This window comes from Coptis chinensis, chromosome 1, assembly GCF_015680905.1.
Source record: "Coptis chinensis isolate HL-2020 chromosome 1, ASM1568090v1, whole genome shotgun sequence".
Classification (NCBI taxonomy): Eukaryota; Viridiplantae; Streptophyta; class Magnoliopsida; order Ranunculales; family Ranunculaceae; genus Coptis; species Coptis chinensis.
In genome coordinates this window covers 72,951,551-72,972,403 of record NC_141456.1, presented here as the reverse complement: position 1 = coordinate 72,972,403, position 20,853 = coordinate 72,951,551, and the positions used below count along the sequence as shown (strand labels likewise).

Here is a 20,853-nt window from a genome sequence, read left to right as displayed (position 1 = left end):
GGTGGAATTAGTTATGGTGTCTGAAATTTGGTTGGCAGAAAACCGTGTGCCAGAAATCAGTTTCTGCGCACTGTGTTCAAGCCCAGTTTTCGTATATTTAGAATTAGATTTAGAATTTTTGTAAAATATAAGAAAATAAGTTTTTTGTGTTAGCTTTTCAGCACAAAAAGCCTCATTGCTTTTGGATACCTGTGGAAAGAGTTGTGTCATTCGGAAGATAGCGTGTGAAAATTCTAGTTTTCTGAAAATTAGGCTTTTTACCAAGTTTGAGCTATTTTTACTTCTAGATGGTATGACATTGGGACTTCGAGTTATGTATAAAAAAGTAAGTTTACATATCCTAGTTTCTAAATAATCAAGTGGTGTATTATTTGGATGAATGTAGGGAAAGTTATAACATCGACAAAGTGGCTAGAAATCCTAATGTGGTATCTTTTTATATGTATGAACCCAGTTTGGGAAATATTCATAGTAATGAACAATGCATTTTCATAAACTTTTCTTGGGGAATAGATGAGATTCCGAATATGAATGTTTATATAAAGTAAGAGCTACGTAAGGTTTGATTCCAATCTTGAAAGATTGGATACGTAGGTAGCCTTAGTTGACGGTGCAGCCGCTATAATATATATTATATCTTTAGTTTTTGCGATTAATATATGTGTTTGATGGATGTTGTATCCGTTTATGATTTTGTGTTTTACTTACGGGTCAAGAACCTATATGCCTCTACTTAAACGAGAAACTATCTTGTGAGTCTCGAAAAGTAAGAGGAACTACTTGTCTTGATGCATGTAAGGGGTTAAATAGTATTGTTGTATTATCTTGAACTATTTAAACTAAATGGTGATCATGTGGTATCATATTGATATGTGATTGTGAGCACGTTCGGATTTTTTAGAACTTTAATATTTATTGGTGGTGGTGTGTTACCCATGGGAACTTAGGGGTTCTGAAGATGATATAAGAAATTGAAATGGATGAAGCTTGTGTTGTTTATTAATAAGTGGATATTATGGTATATATCCTGAAGAGCTTTGTACTAGTGTTGGTAGTGACTTTTCATTTCCGTTTTATTTTAAAATGATTGATTGACTCCTGGGGTTTTGGATTTACAATTAGTTTGCTTAAGGGCACGGTATAAGTTGTATATTTTTCTTTTGTAAACTTTTATTTCACTTATAAGAAATATTATATGTTTATGTGTAGTCCCTAGTCCGCCATGACTCCTGGTTTATTTTGATATTGTATTTATATATTGGGTTTGGCATTAATGAGAATGTCGGATAAAATTTCTTGTTAAGTTCAAGGTGTTAGAAAAATTCTTTGGTTGATCACCAAGGTGGATAGGTATTACCCGTTAGCCTAAGAATGGTTGTTTAAATCCTCGACCTCAAGAATAGGCGAGAGATATGATATATAGCGCGTAAATGCATAGATCCAACCTTCTCAGCGTTTTGTGTGCCTGACTGCCTGAGTCTATATCCCGACTAAGACGGTTGCCTTTTACTGAGAGTGGGGATTGGTTATGCAAGGAGACACAGATGGATATATGTGTCAGTCTGTATAGGTGACTATTGTGGCCGTGGCTAGGGATATTTGTGTGTTATATTATAATGATTTTAGACTATGTAGTTAAGTTTGAATTATTATATATATTAGCTAGTTTTACTCGTTTAAAATATGTTTTGCAGAATGGTAAGTATACTAACCTTCTTACAGGGGTGGATGATCGTATAATGATTTTGCAAAACGTAAATTTATTTTATTTGTTAGTTAACTTTGCTAAAAGGACGCCTCACACTGTATAGAGGAACTAACAGTCCTGATGTAAATTATACAAGGTTTTTAGTAGATTTTAGATGCGCAAGAGAAACTAATGCATTCCGAGGGAAGGAACTAAATTGTCTCGAGGCGTAAAGGTTACTCAGCAATTGCTTAACGGTCAGTTACTTTACTGTTCTAGCATTTGTGGAGACGATTAAGTAGCTGGGTTGAGCAATGAGATGTATATTATTATGATTTTCAGGTTTTGACAGGATTTATGCTTATGAAATGTTGAAAATACATAGGAGATTTTGTCAAATTTTTTTTTAGAATGTGATATTTATTTTTTGTTTTAGTTTATTAGGTTATAGTTAGTGGGTATTTTAAGTTCCAGCCTAGACTCATGTGAGTCAAACCCGCTCACGTCCTGGTTTATTAGATTGTTGAATATTCAGATCGAGCTCTTTTATCTAAATATTCAATTGTCTGAAAAAAAAAAATTAGGGCGTGACAATTATATTACTATTCTAGAACCCACCCACCCACATACACACACATACACATCTCAAGGAGCCATTCAGAAAGAGAGCACTGAGTGACCAATCTATATGACTTGACTACTAATGAGAGTTTATACCCACAAACTTGGAGTGTGTTGGGAATCAGCCTCCAACTACTGGTTACTTTTTTATGTTGTAATTGATTTGGCAGGTTGCAGGTCCTTATGGGATTCCTCCTACACAGCAAAGTGTGATCTTTTCATTGTATACCAAACTACTCTATATCTTGTAGAAAGAATCAGGTCATTTTATTTGTTTGATCTTTACACTTACCAAGGGTTATGACATAAGCCATATTATATTTAGAAACTATAATCTAGCAAGAAACCACTCAAGCTAGCAGGTGACATTCTCTCTTTTTTTTTACTCCTTTCATTACAAGAAAATGGACTTTTTCCCATGGTTACCCAGTATTTTTCCCCACGGTCATAAACCTTTGCATATTCTCCCACAAATTTTGACCGTAGCAAATAGGTTTCTCCTTATTCCATAACTTCAATACTTTTACCCACGGTTTAAATGTTTACTTGGACCGTTGGTGTAGCCACAAAGAGAAACCGTTGGTACTTTTTTTTAGATCTGGACGAATGTTCCATGCATTTTGACTGTAAGAATAGGGGCTCCAAAATATTTTAACACAGAACAAAATAATTCCAACACACAGAAATTAAGTTCCCCCACTTAGCTTCGCCCCCACCGCCAATTACTTTTTCTCCTTCCCCCATAGACAATTGTTTAATTTTTTTTTTAAAAAGTAAGGATTTTGATGGCTTTCTTTTCTTCTATATATGTTCTTTTTCTCTAATTGTGTTGTTGGCGTGCAGATTTGAAGAGGATATTTGGGCTGATTTGAAATTCTTTTTGCAAGTCTTCTTAAATTCTCGAAACCAAACGCTATGAGATTAGTGTTTCATCAGGTTGTAATCTTCTTGTTTTGTGCTTCACAAGATCGTGTTGCTTCGTTTTTCGATTTTCATCATTCTCGTTAGGTAAGAATTTGGTAAAAATTTATCGTTTATACTTCGAAATTCAAAGTGTGTTTCTTTTTATTACGTATCTAAAGTCTATTATTTAAATTTCTCATTTTCAATTCGAAATTTCTGGTGATTTTCTACTGTTTTGTCCATGTACAATGCGTTGGCTTCTGCTGGAGTCCAACCTGACATTCTGACGCTTAACACCTTGATAAATTGCTACTCTTATATGGGTCGGGTGGATTTCGGGTTTGCTGTTTTGGGGAATATTTTAAAATGTGGATTTCAACTCGATGCTTTTACTTTCAGTTCTCTTCTTAAGGGGATTTCGGGTGGATTGTTTGATCCATCTGCATTCACAAATTTAGTCCAAATTTTTCGGGGAAATCGGTTCCAATCGAATGAAATGAAGTGGCTCGGACCAACCTTTGTATTCCATTTTCTTTGTTTGTTTTGATTCCTTTAATCTTTGGGTGCAATTTTATGTCATTTGATGGACTTTTTATTAGATTGTCTTTGAGGTGCCCGATCGCCCGATTGATCTCACATCGTCGAAACACCTCTTTTAACTCCCATAGTTTGATGGTGATTTTTTAAGCATTGTTCTTATAAAGGTTGCTTGTTATCCGAGTGACCAGGAAAGGTTTTTGTTGCTGTTAAAGTAGCTGGAAAGAATGTCATGTCGACTGGGCTAGTTTCTTACAAGTAGGTTTCAGTTCACTACATTGATGTTCCTTTGAAAACTTTATGTATTACAATTGAAGATATGTCCAAAAGGAGCATCTCACCGAATGTAGTAACCTTCAACATTCTGGTTTATGCTCTTTGCAAAGAGGGTAAGACCAACGAAGCACTTCAAGTTTCAGAATTGATGCTTCAAAGAGGTATAATACCTACTGTCGTTACATTTAATGCTTTGATCCATGGCCTCCTTTGCATTTATTAATGCATTGGAGTGGTGTGCTTTCCTCTGAACATCGATCTTATTTTGTCGAGTGGTGTGCTTTATTAATGCATTGGAGTCGTCCTCATGGCTTATTATTTCCATGCTGCCAGTGGATCTAAAATCTGAGTCTCTCACCTATTTAGCAGATAATTATCCAAGTTGATAATTAATTGAATGAAGAGAAAGGAAAAATGGAAGTCATGATAAAGATTGGATATCATGCTCATTTTTGTTTAAGAACTGACCTCCTGTAACTATTGTGTTATCGGCTAATGCTTCAACATCTTTAGCGGAACCTCTTCGCCTATGGCCTGTTTTTTCTATGTTCTCATTTTAGCCCGACTCTCTCAACTCGGTCAGGCATCTGTTACAAGAGTTAAAGCTTCAAGAAGTAGATCACAAACGAAATGTATAGTGGATTGACAATAACATATATCTATATTTCATTTTACCTCGTTGTTTACAGTTGTAATTAGAGTGCTGATTTATTTCCTTTTATCTTGTTTGTTAAACTTCTTGACATGTTGGGGTTTTCAAGCTTGGAAGCCTTGCATGTAAGTTTGGGTGTGCACTCCTCTTGTTTGCTTGCCAAATCTCCTTGCCATTCCCTAATTTCGATCTATGGATATTGATGTGGAGTTCTCTCAAGCAAATCTCCTTGCCATTCCCTAATTTCGATCTATGGATATTGATGTGGAGTTCTCTCTCAAATTCTTGCTGCTGTAATTCTTAAATTTGCTCATCATCTTGTTGGTTTTGGAGTGGGTTTTCTTGAATAGCTCGTTGGTTGCTCAAGGTTGAGGTAGGTGCTCTACTTCTTGTTTATTTCCATCATATTAAGAGCATGCTAAGGATTTACCTTAAGACTTGATTCATGTGTTTCTTGTGTTAGACTTCACCTCATTTTATTGAGTTCTAGTGTATGTATGGTGCTGAATTTCATAAACATGTTTAATCCATGTTCTAAGTTCTAACTAGTATGGTTTTTCGACGCATATTGAAGTATGGCTCACAAAACTTGTTTAGATTGTGTAAATCCATTTTCATTGCTTGTAGTAGTTTAGTTATTAATTGTAAATATGTATTCAGCCATAAAACTTGAACTGCAACAAGTTTTAAGATCTAAAATTGCAAAATTTTAGTAAGAGGTTCGGATTTGGTGATTTTTAGGGTAAAAGAGCTATACACCATTTATTGTCATAACTTTCTCGTTATGACTCTATTTGTGGAACCATTTTCACCGTTGTCTATGTGATTTCAGTGAGCATCTTTTAGAACTACTTGAAATGCTTAGAGCTGGTAATTTAGTTCTATCAATTGGCCGTCCTTTGTTGTTGGTCGGAATACATCGAGACTTGGTATGTTGGTTCTGAAAATGTTGAGTTTAAGGTAATAGAGAAATGTAAGTTGAATTGGTATACCGGGTGATTCCTATGGTATATTAGTTTTAATCTTGTTACGCATATCTTTTGTAGGTTATTGGTTCGACTTTCCTAAAAAAACACAACTAAGATTGTTTTAAAACTTTAAAACACCCTAGCACTAAATATAAGATTTATGGTTGCTATGAACCGAAAGCACCTGCTTTTTTGCCTGCGAGTTGTCACGTGTGTTTACTAATTATTTCTTTTTTGTAGTGGACACTAGGTTTTGATGGCCATGAATTTATTGCAGATGACTTTTAAGTGCTTGGATTCTTGTGTATAATTTCTTTCCTAAAGTGTATTAAATTTGTAAAGAGTAACTCTAATTCTAGTTATTTCAGTCGTAAATGCAACCTCATCTAGATTTAAGATTGATTAAAGGAATGAAAGCTTCTTGTTTTCGTATAATGTTTTTGATTTTTTTTTAATCTCTTATTCAGTTAGTTTTCACTTAACAGGATGTTTCTTCACGAGTATGCAACAATGGTGATCTCGACAGATTATACGTCACAACCAACTAACTATACTTCAACAATGGTGATCTCGATAGATTTAACAAGGTATCATAAGTGTTTAGTTATACGATTTCTAACCTGTACCTATCGTACTTTTACTTTTTCTTTTTTTTTTTAATTACAATTATTTCTTTCATAAGGTGATCAAACTTTGATTATTCATGGCTGAATGTTCTTAGGACGAGAATGCCAACATAGAGGAGAATGTTCTTGGCCGGTGAAGTTATTGAGATTTTCATTTTTTTTTTCTTTTGTAATTTTTTCATTGCAATATATTACAATGTAGAATACAGAACAAGATGGAATAAGTTGGTTTCGAGGTTCTTTATAATATATTGGTATTGATTATAATTTGGATTTTCGATTACTAAAGTATAATACTATAAGGACATGCACTGAAGGTAAGGGTATAGTCAATTGGACTGACCTAGCATGCTTAGCATTAACTTGCATGCATGGATGATTAATTTTTATATACCTAGCATGTTTGTTTTCGAGATCTTGGTTAATTCAATCTTTGGTTTTGTGAGTTTTCTTTTATATATCTTTCGGGATAATTAATGAGGTGTAGGATGGTTATGGTGATTGGTGGTTATTTGTAGGTGTAAGACCTTTGCTAGGTGATTCGTGGATTGCATGTGAAAAGATCTAAGAATTGAAATATCAATTATTATTATTATTATTATTATTTTAAAATGACTGCTACGGTCTAAAGCCGTCTAAAAAAAACAGATCCCAAGAACCAAAATCGTAGGAAAAACTGACCTTTTGCCACATGCAAAGACCGTCGCTATTGGTAGGTTTTACCCACAGTCATGGTTATGGGTAGACCATTTCCGACGCACAAAAGGCCCACGGTCCTGCGACAGTCCAAAACCGTGGGAAAAGGTTTTGGACCATGGAGTAAAACCTGTTTTCTTGTAGTGTTTGTTTTAGTTGTTTTTTTTTAATGGGTGTGTTTAGATTCAGACTTCCAGACTTTGCATTGCAGACTGTGTGATGATGTGTGACTTGCAGATTGGTGTTATGCTATGCGATATGATGGAGATTGGTGTTGCAGACTTGCATAAACAAACTAGTATTGATAAGGCGTTGGTGGGATATATATCAAGTTTTTAGAGGTAGTTCAAGGTTTACTTGTTTGGCTAAAGTGATGGTTGTCCTTGATCAATGTTTAAGATGAAACGTACATAATCTAGTATATATTTCAAGGGAGTATGATACGGTCGTTCAATTCCACCAAGGTCTTTGCAGTACTTTCATATAATTCTCCATTTCAAGACAACTACTAGTAAAGTGCAAAACTGGTATACTTGGTAGTCTTAGAAGATAAGGTCGCATAGTCGTAGGAGAAGATGAGAAAATCTACTCGGGCGTCTTTAGAAATGTAATCTTGTTGCATACATGCATGAATTTTTTTCCAACGCCAAGTTTGACCCATATGCCATTTGGAATGACATATATTTTTGCTATGCCAGTTGGAATGACATAGTATGGTTTATTTTAAGACAACAACAATCTAAATTGTTTGTATATATGACACAAAAATATAAATAATGTAGTACATAATTTTGAATGTCATAATCATTTTATGCTTATTGAAGTAACATGACTTTTTCCAACCAGATGCCATTTGGTATGCAATATACCTTTATTATGACATTTTGAATGACATAAGTACGATTTGTTTCAACAACACATTAACATTTAGTTTGGTGTCTAATGACTCTAAATTACATTATAATAAACATAATGTATAACAGTGTATTGTAATGTATATTATATGTATGTAATTCTAAATGTCAAATTTGATCATATGTAATGTGCCATTTGGAATGACATACTTTTACTATATCATCTAGAATAACATAGGTATTGATTTGTTTCAACACCACACACTACTAAAAAAATGACATATTATGATGCTTGTTTTTTATCTATCTTGACGGCTTTGTTAAAAACCGTCAAGATAGGTGTTTTAGTAATATTTTTATGACGGCTATTACAATATTATGTCATGTATGACACAAGCGTCACATAATTATAATAAATTTATGACGGCTATTACAATATTATGTCGTGTATGAGACAAGCATCAAGAAAATATATTATATTTATGACGGCTGTTGCAACATTATGTCGTGTATGACACAAGCATAAAAAAAATATAATAATTTTATGACGGCTGTTGCAACATTATGTCCTGTATGAGACAAGCATCAAGAAAATATATTAAATTTATGACGGCTGTTGCAACATTATGTCGTGTATGACACAAGCGTCAAAAAAATATAATAATTTTATGACGGCTGTTGCAACATTATGTCCTGTATGTCACAAGCGTCAAAAAAATATAATAATTTTATGACGGCTGTTGCAACATTATGTCGTGTATGACACAAACGTCAAAAATTTTTAATAATTTTATGACGGCTGTTGGAACATTATGTCGTATATGACACAAGTGTCAAAAAAATATGATGGTGTTTCCTAAAACAGTCAAATTAGCAATAGAATAAACCGTCAACATTCTCACAATTTTTTGGGGACTCGCTGGGTTGGGCTGGGTTAGACCATTTATTAAACCGTCAACAAGTTAACCGAAACAAGGAATGCCAAAATCAATAACCGTCAATAGACTCCTCACTTATGGAAACAGCTTTATCGAATTTTTTTTATGGAAACAGCAACATTGAGAAATCCAAGTTCCCCTCGCGATAAAAATTCTCCCGCTCACCCCAATTATTTTTCCCTCTCGCCGGATATTAAGGGATTGATGTTAGGGTTCGCCTATTTATATTTCTTCCCCTTCCATTGCAAACCCTACCAGTTACGCCTTTTTCTTTTTCTTTGTCTCATTGGTTTCTCGCACACTCACTTCCTCGCTGCGCTTAAACTTGCTTGAGAAGCTTAAACTTGCTTAAGAAGGGATCAGTCTGATTACTACTACAACAGAAGGTTTCTGAAATCTAAAAGTAAGTTTCTTTTTTCTTGTTTCAAATTTGCACCCATGTTATTGTTGTGTTTAAACTGGTTAAGTTGATACTTTCATACTGTGATATAGCTCTTTCAATGTGTATTAATCTATGTTCATATTTATTTCGTATTTTGCCTTCTAGAAACTGAAAACACTAACGGAGAACACTAACTTCAAGAGAAACACAGTTGCACCCAATGCATTTGTATTTGACTCCACAATTAAACTTGCAGAATGAACTTCATTGAAAAAAAAAATGTAGTGATTCATTTTATTTAGCAAACAGATAGGATATGCATGAATTTGTTAACTTGATCCCAACTCTTCATGGTGCAATTTTTTCCATGTACATTGGTCTTGTGAGTTTATTAATCTGTCTCGTCAAAATGCAAAACTATGATCTCTAAAAAAGCAATGTAATAGACTATAGACTAATAGATGATAGCACAGAAAAACCAATCCATTAAGATGTAAAAAGGGATCCCATGTGAGTGCCAGCTTTAGCTTTTCGGTGGAACTATAAATCATAGAAGGTTGTAAAGAAGGTGGGGCTGGATCATGGAAAGATAGAGTCTCTTTAAAATGTATGTAATGTCGGGTTCAATTATTATTGCCACTAAAGCGCCTTTTTCTTACTTTAATGCGCATTATGAAGGGAAGCATGTCTTCTCCCCTGTGCCATTATATATAGTTAGTCTATTCTTCACATGGACTAGTTGTTGTATACCTTGGCATCTCGAGACCATTTGAGAGAATGCAAATCACTCGCACTGTAGATTGCCTAACTCTATAACTTTAGGTATCCCAGCCAATTTCTAGTATATATAAAGAAGCAATTCTTGGTCGCAGTTGCTTCAAAGATTGTCATGGGTTTATGTCCTCGAATCTCGGTAGGTGTAGACTGTAGTTACTCTGCAAAAGAGAGATTATGCAGACAAAGGAATAAAGCGAGAATCGGGGAGATGATGCACTAAATTTCAGATTAAAAAAAAATGGATAACAAGAGTAACTTAAAGAGTACGAACGGTTTGCCCAACTATTCCACCCTTTTTTTTCCAAACACGGTATAAAATTTGGTTTTTCTTCAATAGCATGTCATCATACTTTCAGCCAAATGTAGGCATGTAGCCAAATGAAATAAAAGTGAATTAACTTAAGTAAGATAAACCTCTTACATGCTAACGATCAGTTATTTGCCTTAACAGAGTTGAATATTAATTGAGTATGCTTAGACTTTGTATTTTGCCTTCTAGTTATTACTTACGTGTATTGTCATTTACTACGTATAAATATTTTCTTATAGTATGGTCATGTTATTGAGATTCCTCGTATGTATTTTTTAAAAAAATGTATGTATGTCTAGTGTAATTGGGATTTCTGAAAAGGAACTGCTTTCTCTTGTCGATCACCACGTTCGTTCATTTTGCTTGGAATTCCTAAATATGGTGTACTCTCTCTTTCTCTACATATCCTTTTCTCCACATGAGTAACAGTTAATGAAGTGATAAGGTACTGATATTATTAAGCTTTAGTTTAGGTAGTGAGGAACTTTTTCACCTTGATAGAGAAATCCTTCTTGTTGTTAGCTTTTGTGTGACTCTAACTTTATCATAAAAAATTGAATTAATTGAAATATATGTCCTCTATACCATTCTCCCTTGACTCTAAAAGTAAGGTTTCTGAATTTTGACTAATTGATAACTTGTATTGTATACTAGACCACACACGTGGAAAGATTAATTGTTGAGCTGCTATTGTATATCTTACTTGAGGTTGATTTTATTAACCTTTTAGTTCTTAGTGTTGGTTTCATATTTAAGCTAATATGGTCAATTAAAACTGTAGGTGAAACTATCCTAAAACATTTAATTTAAAGGTCATAATTCATCTAAGTTATTTCCTTTATATACTTTTGCATTTTTTATTTATTTATATGTTTAGCAAAATTGAGTGCTTTGTTTGGATGTCTTCAGGAATTTCTTGTCACATACTTATTAGATACTAAATGGACAAATCGTGGATGTCCAAGGATAGGTTGTTAGATGAATATATTCAAGGGGTTGCAAATTTTCTTTTATTTGCAAACCCCACAGAGAATGAGGAGACTTGTATGAGATGTCCATGTGAGCACTGTGTCAATCTGTGCGAGTTAAGTCAAAAGGTGGTTAGAAATCGCCTTTTCCATCATGGTATTGATAAGCAATACACGAGATGGGTATTTCATGGGGAGCAAATTCTTAGTTCAGCTCCTTGTTTTGATAGACAGGATGCCTTCATTCACGGGATGGAAACTCCAGACAATGTAGCGAGCACAAAAAAATTGCTACAAGCTGGACTTGAACAATATCCAGGGGATCCTGGAGAGTTTGGAAAACTGCTTAAAGATGCTGAGGAACCATTATATGAAGGGTGTTCCAAGTATACCAAGTTATCAATGGTGGTGAAATTGTACAATCTAAAAGCGAAGGGTGGGTGGTCTGACAAGTCTTTTTCTGAGTTGTTGAGATTGTTTGGAGACGGGCTTCTTGAAGGTAATTTACTACCCTCTTTAATGGGGAAGGCGAAGAAGATGTTGTCTGTTTATGGAATGAAGTATGAAAAGATACATGCATGTCCTAACGATTGCATACTATATAGAGGTGATGCTAATAATGATCGCACTATGTGTCCTACTTGTGGAGTGTCAAGGTTTAAGGAGAATAAGAATATGACTGAGACAAGCAAAGGTGTGCCCGCAAAAGTTATGTGGTATTTTCCACCCATCCTGAGGTTCATAAAGATGTTCCGGTCTGTAAAAACCGGCCGAGGATTTGACATGGCATGCCAATGAAAGAGAAGTTGATGACAAACTTAGTCACCCGCCAGATTCCCGAGCATGGAAGTCCATAGATGCTATGTGGCCAGAGTTTGCGCCAGATTCAAGGAATCTTCGTCTAGCCCTTTCTATAGATGGATTCAACCCACATGGTTCTTTGAGTAGTAAATACAGTTGTTGGCCTGTTATGTTGATCACTTACAACCTTCCACCTTGGTTGTGCGTGAAAAGAAAGTTTATGATGTTAACTATGTTAATATCAGGTCCACGACAACCAGGAAACGATATAGATGTATACTTGCAGCCTTTGATTGATGACTTAAAAGTTCTATGGAATACTGGGGTTGATGTTTATGATGCTTATCGACAAGAAACCTTCACATTGAGATCTGTGTTATTATGGACAATAAATGATTTCCCTGCGTTTGATAATCTATATGGTTGTTATGTTAAAGGGTATTATGCTTGTCCTGTATGTGGTGAAAAAACACGTTCGTTTAGATTAAAGCATTCTTGTAAAAATGTATACATGGCCACCAGAAGATTCTTCCCAAAGAACCACCCATTTAGAAAACAAAGGAAGGCGTTTTATGGCAAGCAAGAGTTTGAGTTACAGCCAGAAGTGTTGGATGGTGATAAAGTAAAAGCAAAGGTTAGCATGATCAAAGTCTCTTGGGGGAAAAAAGTGAAGAACACAGGTTTAAGCAAATCAGTGACGCCAAAAGGGGGAAAAAAGGTCACAGGAGGAAAATCAGTAAAGCGAGTGGGTAAAAGGAAGCGACGAGGTGTAGGAGGACAAGCAAAGAGGTCAACCACACCAAGGTCAAAACAGGTTGATGATGGAGTCGACGAAGTTGTTAAGAAATGTTGGAAGAAGAAGTCAGTGCTTTTTGAATTGGACTACTGGGAGTTTTTGCTTGTCAGACACATTTTGGATGTCATGCACATTAAGAAGAATGTGTGTGATAGCATTATTAGTACATTGCTTAACATTCCCTCGAAAACATAGGACACTGTTAATGGTCGTCTTGACCTTCAGGACATGGGAAAGGATGAACTAGCACCAAAGATTGGTAAAACTAGGACATTCTTACCCCCAGCTTGTTACACATTGTCTAGAGCTGAAAAACATAGGGTTTGCCAAACATTACATGAGATGAAAGTCCCAGAAGGATACTCTTCTAATTTCAAGAACGTGTTTCAATGGAAGACTTGAAGTTACAAGGGCTAAAGTCACACGACTGCCATGTTTTGATGCAGCAATTGCTTCCAGTGGCAATATGGTCTGTCTTGCCGAAACATGTGAGGTATACAATTATTAGACTGTGCTTCTTCTTTAATGCACTTTGTGCGAAAGTAATAGATGTGATGCAGTTGAGTAAAATTCAAAGGGATGTCGTCGTCACACTATGTTTGTTGGAGAAATACTTTCCACCGTCGTTCTTCGACATCATGGTTCATCTCCATTGTCCATCCATCGTTAGAGAGGTTAAACTTTAATGATCCAGATTTTCTTTCGATGGATGTACCCATTTGAGAGGTAAAAAAACTTTATCCCACTTTTTTGTCTTTATAATGTATGAAAAATGGAGAATCATCCTATCCTTTTGTCTTATAATGTCTTAGGTATATGAGTGTGTTGAAGGGTTATGTACGAAATCGCAATCGTCCAGAAGGTTGCATGGCTGAAAATTATATTGCAGAGGAAGCAATTGAGTTTTGTAGTGAATTCTTATCTGATTTGGACCCAATTGGAGTTCTTGCCAACTCTAAAATCACACCTGATGATATGCTTCTGGAAGGAATCACTCCAGGTGGGGGTGTTGCCACCTGCAGTTGATGGTATGCGCCTTAGAGCAAGCACATCTTTATGTCTTGCGAAACACAAAAGTTGTTGAACCTTATATTGGGTAAATTTCTTTAAGTGTTTCCGTGTTGATTATTCCATTAGCTTAGAAATTCTATAACTAATTCATTCTAAAACTTAATATGGAGCACATGGAGTACCTAAAGAAAAAACACCCCCGTTCCTCAAAGAAACCAACTTGGTTACAAGAAGAACACATCTGTACTTTTAGTGATTGGCTGAAAGGAAGGGTAAGATAAACTATTGTTAAGTAATAATTTTGTGTACGCCTTGGTTACTAGCTTTAAACATAATATAGGTTTTAGAAGAGTGAAGCATCCCGAATAACAAAATCTCAAGTGTGTTAACTTGGATAGCTCAGGGACCTCGAATGCATGCATTGAAATATGAGAGTTATGTCATCAATGGTTATCGGTTTTCCACAAAAGGTCATGATGCTTCACGAGTGAATCAAAATAGTGGTGTAAGCTTGGTGGCAGGAGCAATGCAAGTTGCAAGTGCAAAGGACAAAAATCCAGACTTTTCCAACATGTCCTTCTATGGTGTTGTCATTGAAATATGGCTTCTTGATTATTTTCAGTTTCACATTCCAGTGTTCAAGTGTGATTGGGTTAACAGCGGGAATGGCATAAAGACCGATGATCTGGGTTTCACACTAGTGGATCTTGGTAGAGTTGGGCATAAATATGATCCCTTTATCTTAGCCTCTCAAGCCAAGCAAGTCTTTTATGTTCCCGATCAACTTGATCCTAAATGGTCGATTGCTCTAACAGCTCCTAAAAGATGTTATAATGTTAGTGATATTGGTAATGACATGTTTGATGGGGATATTGGAGATAGGGTTCAGCCTGAAGTCGTGCCAAGTGTTGATTCATTTGATGTGAATGATAAATCTCAACCAATTTTCTCACGTAAAGACTGTGAGGGAATATGGGTCGAGAATGATTCTTCTAAAACCTAGTGTTTGTTTTTCCTCTCTTTATTGTAATTTTTTTGGTTGTAAGACTTTTATTAAGTGTTTTTAATAATTTCAAGTGATTGGGATTTTTTTTTTAAGTGGTTAGTCCATCTTGTATTTATTCATTTTAATCATCTATTTACTACTGCATTCAGTTTACTACTCTATATAATATGGTTTGAATGTAGATAATATGGTTTGAATGTGGATAATATGGTTTATCTTACGTACTAATTACTACTATATGCTATTCATAGTTCAGCGATGGATCCAGAAGAGGTTGTCCATTCCGAAGACGAAGAAGAACTAAGTGACACTGAAATACTAAGTGACACTGAAGTACTAAGTGAGAGAGGTGTGACCATAATGCATGCCTTGTCTTGTAAGTGGGATGGCATAATAATTATTGTTGAATTTAATGGAAAAGGTAAGCCTATAGGTCAAAAGGTGCGCAACAAGCTTTCTGGTTGGGAAGGTGCTCTTGCGAGGGCCCTAATTCCTTTAAGTACTTTTCAAACATGGAAAAAAGCACCTGAGGAACTTCTAAATCTTTTGTGGGTCGGCATTCTGGTAAATATATCTTGTATAGTTCCTTATTTTTGGTTTGTTTCTTATCATGCTTGTATCTTGAATTTTTTTGGTTTGTTCATTACTCAGATTAGATTCAATATAGATGTTAAGTATAGGAAGGCAGTTTTGAAATCAATTGGAGTTCGTTGGAGGACCTTCAAGAATATGCTTACGAAGAAGTTTATCTTCCCTTTTAAAGATGATCAAGATGCGTTTACAAATCCACCTAAAAAATATAAGATAAGGAAACCCGACTGGCATGCATTTGTGAAATCGAGATTAACGGGAGAGTTCCAGGTATATCATAAATTTTATTAGAATAGAATTTTCAGTAAATTGGTTATGTTTATTCATGCGTACTTGTGAGATATATATACTAAGAATGCATGTAAACCATTTTTGAAAGGAGAGAAGCAAATTACAATCAGCACGAAGGAAAATGAGTAAGTATAACCATCGAATCAGCAGGCTTGGATATGCTGGCCTAGAAGATAAATTGGTAAGTACTTGCACAAATCTTTTAAATATCAATTTATATATTGAACGTAACATATACTCTACAAATAATTGGACTTTCTATTTATATGTTTTCTAATAGAAAGAAGAGTTGGGAGAATCTTTTGATGAGGATGATAGAGCTAATTTGTGGCTTTTAGCTCGTCAAGACAAGAATGGTGGATATTATGATGATGATACGAGGGAAGTGGCAGAAAAAATTGTAAGTTGTTTATATCCTTTTATAGATATTTGAGTATATGTACTTATGTGTAATGTGTAGTAATACTATTAGATATAGCAAACATGTAGTAGGTTGTGTGCTGGTATTTCTAACACCGTTTCCAGCTCTTTTGTCTCACCTGAGTCCCTACCTTATGTACTCTCTGTTTGCATCATCTCCTTAGTTTTATTGCCTATGGCTTGTACTGAGGTGGGTTGACATATGTTGTCATTCTGCTTCTCCGTTTGCTCTTCTCTTGCTGCTGCACTCTCCTTAGATTCTTTGCCATTCTCTCCCCCCTCATGAAAGAAGTAGATTGATCAACAGTCCGCGAGCTCCCTTCCCCTTGATTTTTCGAGCTCGACATCTATGTTTCTTCTTTGGGAGACTCCCATCCAGTTTTTGATCTTGATTTTTCTGTGTCCTTGATTTTCTTGTCTTGATTTCCTGTGTCCTTGTTTTACGATCTTGCTTGTTTTCCATGGTCAAATGGTCAAATGTTTGCTGTTTTCTTTCTTGCTTTTTTTTTGGGAACTTCGTCAAATGGTCGTCCTATCAAACACATAGCATTAATACTCTTTCTTTTCCCAAAGATGCACGACTATTTAGGAGTTCAAGTACAATACTCCAAAGGTCCCCGACCTTTAAGGTTATTTCAAAGATAAAAGCGATCAATAGTAAAGATATTGACTTAGTCTCCTTCTAAAAGTTAAAAGGTCGCGGGCATGTTCAAAACAACAAACAAGAAACCTCACAAGTATATCCAATCAAGTAATCCCCGGCCTATTACAATATATGATCACCAAAAAAAGTCATACATAAAAAAAATGTGCAAATTCTAAAGTTGTCGCCACCACAAACCACAGACAAATCCTAACAAGTTCTACCACTTACCTCAAGCCTTGTTTGCAATGTTGTTTGATAGCCAATCCAGGGCCCTCATAAAGGCCTTCTCGAGAGGTTGCACAAGTACTGATCATCAATGGCTTATCTAACGATGATATATATTGGGTGATATAGAGTATAAGATCCCTTAAGTTTCTTTTATGTTCGATTGTCACTTTAATTAAGTCAAAGTTCAATTGGCGTGTAGGACCAACTAAAAAAAGAAGAGGCTAATGGGAAATTAGTAACCCGAGGAAGCGGCGATGTTCTTCTTTAAGGCACTAGGGACTCGAGAACATTGTGGAAGGGGTAAGAGCGGGAGGTAAGTATGTCACTCCAACAACTTAATATCAATATCCCTAAGAAAGGGTCAAAGGCACATAGAGCGAGAGATGGAATCCGGGATCCGTAAGAAAGAAGATGAGAACAAAGGCGTTAAAGGAAAGAGTGAGAGCAGTTAGAGGCATTAGGTATTATACAAGGAATTACCACCAATGTGTGCGAACTAGAAAAGTTGTTTCCAACAGTTCTAAAATGAGGGAAGAAAGCGAATGTCAAGCCCATTGGGTGACCAACTATCTAATGGTGCTAACAACAAGACAAATTATGAATGTCTTAACATTGAACTTGAAGCAAATGTGAGAAAGAAGTGCAAACAGGTAAATTTTACACTTGTGATTATATAATGCAAATAGGTAATTATATTTAATAACTCAAACTATCCAATCGTAGACAAAGAGCGATTAACTAAATCAAAAAGCGGAGAGGCAATCTCAAAACCCTAAATATGGAAAGGAGCAGGTATATGTTACTTAATGTTTAAACCGTAAATGTTGTTTTATGTATATAATTGTTCAATTTTACTTTTATTTTTGTTAGGCTATGGGCTTGAAAAACAAGAGTGTTGCTAAAACCAAATGCAAAGTGGCGGTCGTGAAACCTACTCTAGGAAATGAGCAGGTACTTGTTATTTTAGTGTAAACTACAATAACTAGTTGTACTATCAATATTAGTGTATGATTTTCATTGTGTGTTTATTAGGCTATGGGCTCAAAATGTGATGTGGCAATCCCAAAACCTAAATCAGGAAATGTGGCGGTAAATGTTGTGTAATTTCTATAGTGAGTTATCATGGTATTCTAGGATATTTGAACTTATCATTATTGTTATATTTGTCATTGATATCAAAAGTGTAAGCTGGCTTTGGAGTCAAAAGATAATGTTGTTCTTGATGCTAGTCTCATTGAGGGGTCGGGACTAGGCGAGAAGATCCATAACGTTACATTGGGGAAGGATATATGCGTGTTCATATTATCGTGCAATTTCATGAATCGCTATTTTGCCAAGACCAGTTTCTTGATGGTGATGTTACCACTGTTGGAGGAAGCGGTTGGTTACATTGTGGCTTAGCCTCGAAATTTGTGCTACTTTGTGATAATGCAATATCAAAACCTAAGTCGGGAAATGAGCAGGTACTTGATATTAACATGTTTACTAAAGGTTATACACTCACCATATTATTATGCTTGTTAGGCTATTCGCTCGAAGGACAATAACAAGGTTCTTGAAGCCAAAAAGGACATGCTAATCTCTAAGTCTAAATCAGGAAATGCGAAGGTAAACTCTGTGTAATGTCCATAATTAGTGACCATAGTACTCTATTATCTCCAAACTTACTATTATCGCTATGTTTGTCGTAGTTTCCAATGTGTAAGTTAATTTTGGAGTCAAAAGGCAATGTTGTTGCTGATGCTAGTCTAATTGAGAGGTCAGGAGCAGATAAAATGATAAATGATGTTAGATTGGGGGAAGGTTATGTGCATGTTCAAATTATACGTGCAATTTTTGCAACCGCCCTTTTGCCAAGACCCATTTTTATGATGACATTACCACCGGGTTGAGGAGCGGGTTGGGTACCATGTGGCTTGGCCTCGTGACTTTGTGCTACTTGAAAATATGGTAAAACATTTAACACTTTTTACATATATCTATAACTATTTATTCTTTTTTTTTCCTATAACTATTTATTCTTATTATGAGTTGTTTTTTTTTGTTAGACTGATGAAGTTGAATGTGATGAGTTCGATGAATGTACGCTGAAAGAGTTTGGGGTTTTGGTGGGAAGTGTAATGAAAGGAAATCACATAAGTCAAATGGACACTAGGGTTTTTGAGCGTGAGTTGCAATTTTTTATCGCCAAAGATGAGATCATGGATGTTTGTCAACCTAAGAATTTGTTGAATGCCAATTGCATTATTGCTTATATCAGGTGTGTCAAATATTTTTGATTGATGGGTTGTTTGATTACTCCTCTTCGATGTGTAGATGTACTAATGTTTACTTTCCCTTTTAGATATTTGTTTGAGAAATATGAAAGTTCTCAACAAAGGTTTGGATTTTGCTATCCCGCTGATTTCAGCCGTTATGGTGATAAGAAAGAGATGAGCCATTTTGTCTTGAATAGATTACAGGCAAGACAAAGAGACCAAGTTATTTTCCTTCCTTACAACCCAGGGTAAACATGTTGGCTATGTTAATTAAGATCTGTTGGATCTCATTAATTTTGTTTTATATTATTTTGTAATGTTATTGTTCTATATATGATTTTAGGAATCATTGGGTCTTGGTAATGATTGACGTAAGTGCAAAAGAAGTATATTATCTTGATTCAATTGGATGTGAACCGAATATAAACCTAAAAGTGATGGTGAACACGTGAGTTGATTTTTACTTTTACTTTTAATTTTTGTATGATACGTACATATGCCTACATCTTTTAACATATTGAAATTCTTCTTTAGTGGGATCAAAACACTAGCATTGGGTGAAGGAAAGAGAGTGGAACCAAAATGGCAAATAGGGTCGGTAAATAAGCATTACATGAATATACAATGTAAATTATAATCCACTATCGATCGAATGTTGATCAACAATTTTTTGATGTTGGTGTGTGGTGCCCTAAACAACCAGGAGATTTTGAATGTGGATATTACGTCATGCGGTTCATGAGACACTTCATGAAGAACCCTAATCAATCACTTAAAACAAAGGTTAATAGTTGTTATTTCTCATACTAATTGCAAGTATATAAAAAGAACAGAGATGATTGTAATTTCTTTGTTGACTTATGTAGCTAATGGAGTTGGCTAACACTAGGACATATGCAAGCGCGGACCTTATTGAAATTCGTCTGGAGTTTATCGAGTACATCGACAAAATTTATCTCGGCATAGGTATGTGCACCATTTATATATCTTTTATGTTTGATAGGTATTTGGGGGTTGTATATAAAGCTTTAGTCTGAAATTTTTCCACCATACATTTCGAATTTAGGTCTGATTTCTTATGTTCTTTCCTTTGCTTATTAGCTAAAGGGTTATTTGTTGTTGGGAAAAGGAGCTCAAATGGTACTTTAGAATAATAGGGACTAATAGCCAAATCTAGGCTTCTGAGTTTGTAGCTAGGCAGCTACTCTCTCTAGCTTCCAACTATTTCTTCCTTCTTTATGGGACTTGAAGCCAAGTAAAGGCAAAATTCTTTTTGAGTTATAGTCTTTAAGATATGGGACTTAGGGGGAACCTCGTTAGACAAACTAGTAATCTTAGGCTTATTTACCTAACTTATCGACCCGACAAGTAAACTACCTTAACCCCCGAAATCTAAGTAAGGAGTTGGCAGCGCTTTTAGAGCTAGGAGTTGAACCAAGGCCGCTATTCGGACTTAGAGATAGTAGTTCCCAAGTATGATATGAAATAGGAAGGATAAAGGCCTTGTCCTACTCTAATACAAGTAAGCAGCTAACGCTACCTTAATCCTCTGAAGTAAGGATTTTGAAGCTCGGGAGCAAGAGTAATAAGCTGTAGTTGTTCTACAGCCG

The 20,853-nt window shown here is 35.4% G+C and overlaps 3 protein-coding genes and 2 long non-coding RNA genes across 6 annotated transcripts; all 5 read left to right on the top strand.

Annotated features, from left to right (window-relative positions):
* Positions 1-436: 436 nt before the first annotated feature.
* LOC147525136 (uncharacterized) lies at positions 437-3,195 on the top strand. The gene is made up of 3 exons (XR_015197796.1): positions 437-1,944; positions 2,479-2,569; positions 3,152-3,195. It is a non-coding gene; the product is annotated as an uncharacterized LOC147525136 (long non-coding RNA).
* A 1,707-nt stretch (positions 3,196-4,902) lies between these two features.
* On the top strand, positions 4,903-6,537 carry LOC147525135 (uncharacterized). 2 transcript variants are annotated; one of them, XR_015197786.1, is made up of 3 exons: positions 4,903-5,049; positions 6,130-6,231; positions 6,366-6,537. It is a non-coding gene; the product is annotated as an uncharacterized LOC147525135 (long non-coding RNA). The 2 variants fall into 2 exon arrangements; XR_015197789.1 differs by having other exon boundaries at positions 6,327-6,537.
* A 4,631-nt stretch (positions 6,538-11,168) lies between these two features.
* LOC147525134 (uncharacterized) lies at positions 11,169-13,818 on the top strand. The gene is made up of 4 exons (XM_086578281.1): positions 11,169-11,889; positions 12,242-12,897; positions 12,988-13,113; positions 13,624-13,818. Exons 1-4 carry the CDS (start codon positions 11,169-11,171, stop codon positions 13,816-13,818), a joined length of 1,698 nt encoding a protein of 565 aa, XP_086434407.1.
* Positions 13,819-15,067: 1,249 nt separating this feature from the next.
* Positions 15,068-17,253, top strand: LOC147525133 (uncharacterized). Its single transcript, XM_086578277.1, has 5 exons — positions 15,068-15,373; positions 15,461-15,670; positions 15,780-15,872; positions 15,972-16,091; positions 17,185-17,253. Exons 1-5 carry the CDS (start codon positions 15,068-15,070, stop codon positions 17,251-17,253), a joined length of 798 nt encoding a protein of 265 aa, XP_086434403.1.
* A 1,637-nt stretch (positions 17,254-18,890) lies between these two features.
* On the top strand, positions 18,891-19,880 carry LOC147525132 (uncharacterized). Its single transcript, XM_086578272.1, has 5 exons — positions 18,891-18,935; positions 19,034-19,245; positions 19,330-19,491; positions 19,587-19,691; positions 19,778-19,880. The coding sequence occupies exons 1-5, from the start codon at positions 18,933-18,935 to the stop codon at positions 19,878-19,880; spliced, it is 585 nt and encodes a 194-aa protein (XP_086434398.1). The 5' UTR covers positions 18,891-18,932.
* The last annotated feature ends 973 nt before the right edge of the window (positions 19,881-20,853 follow it).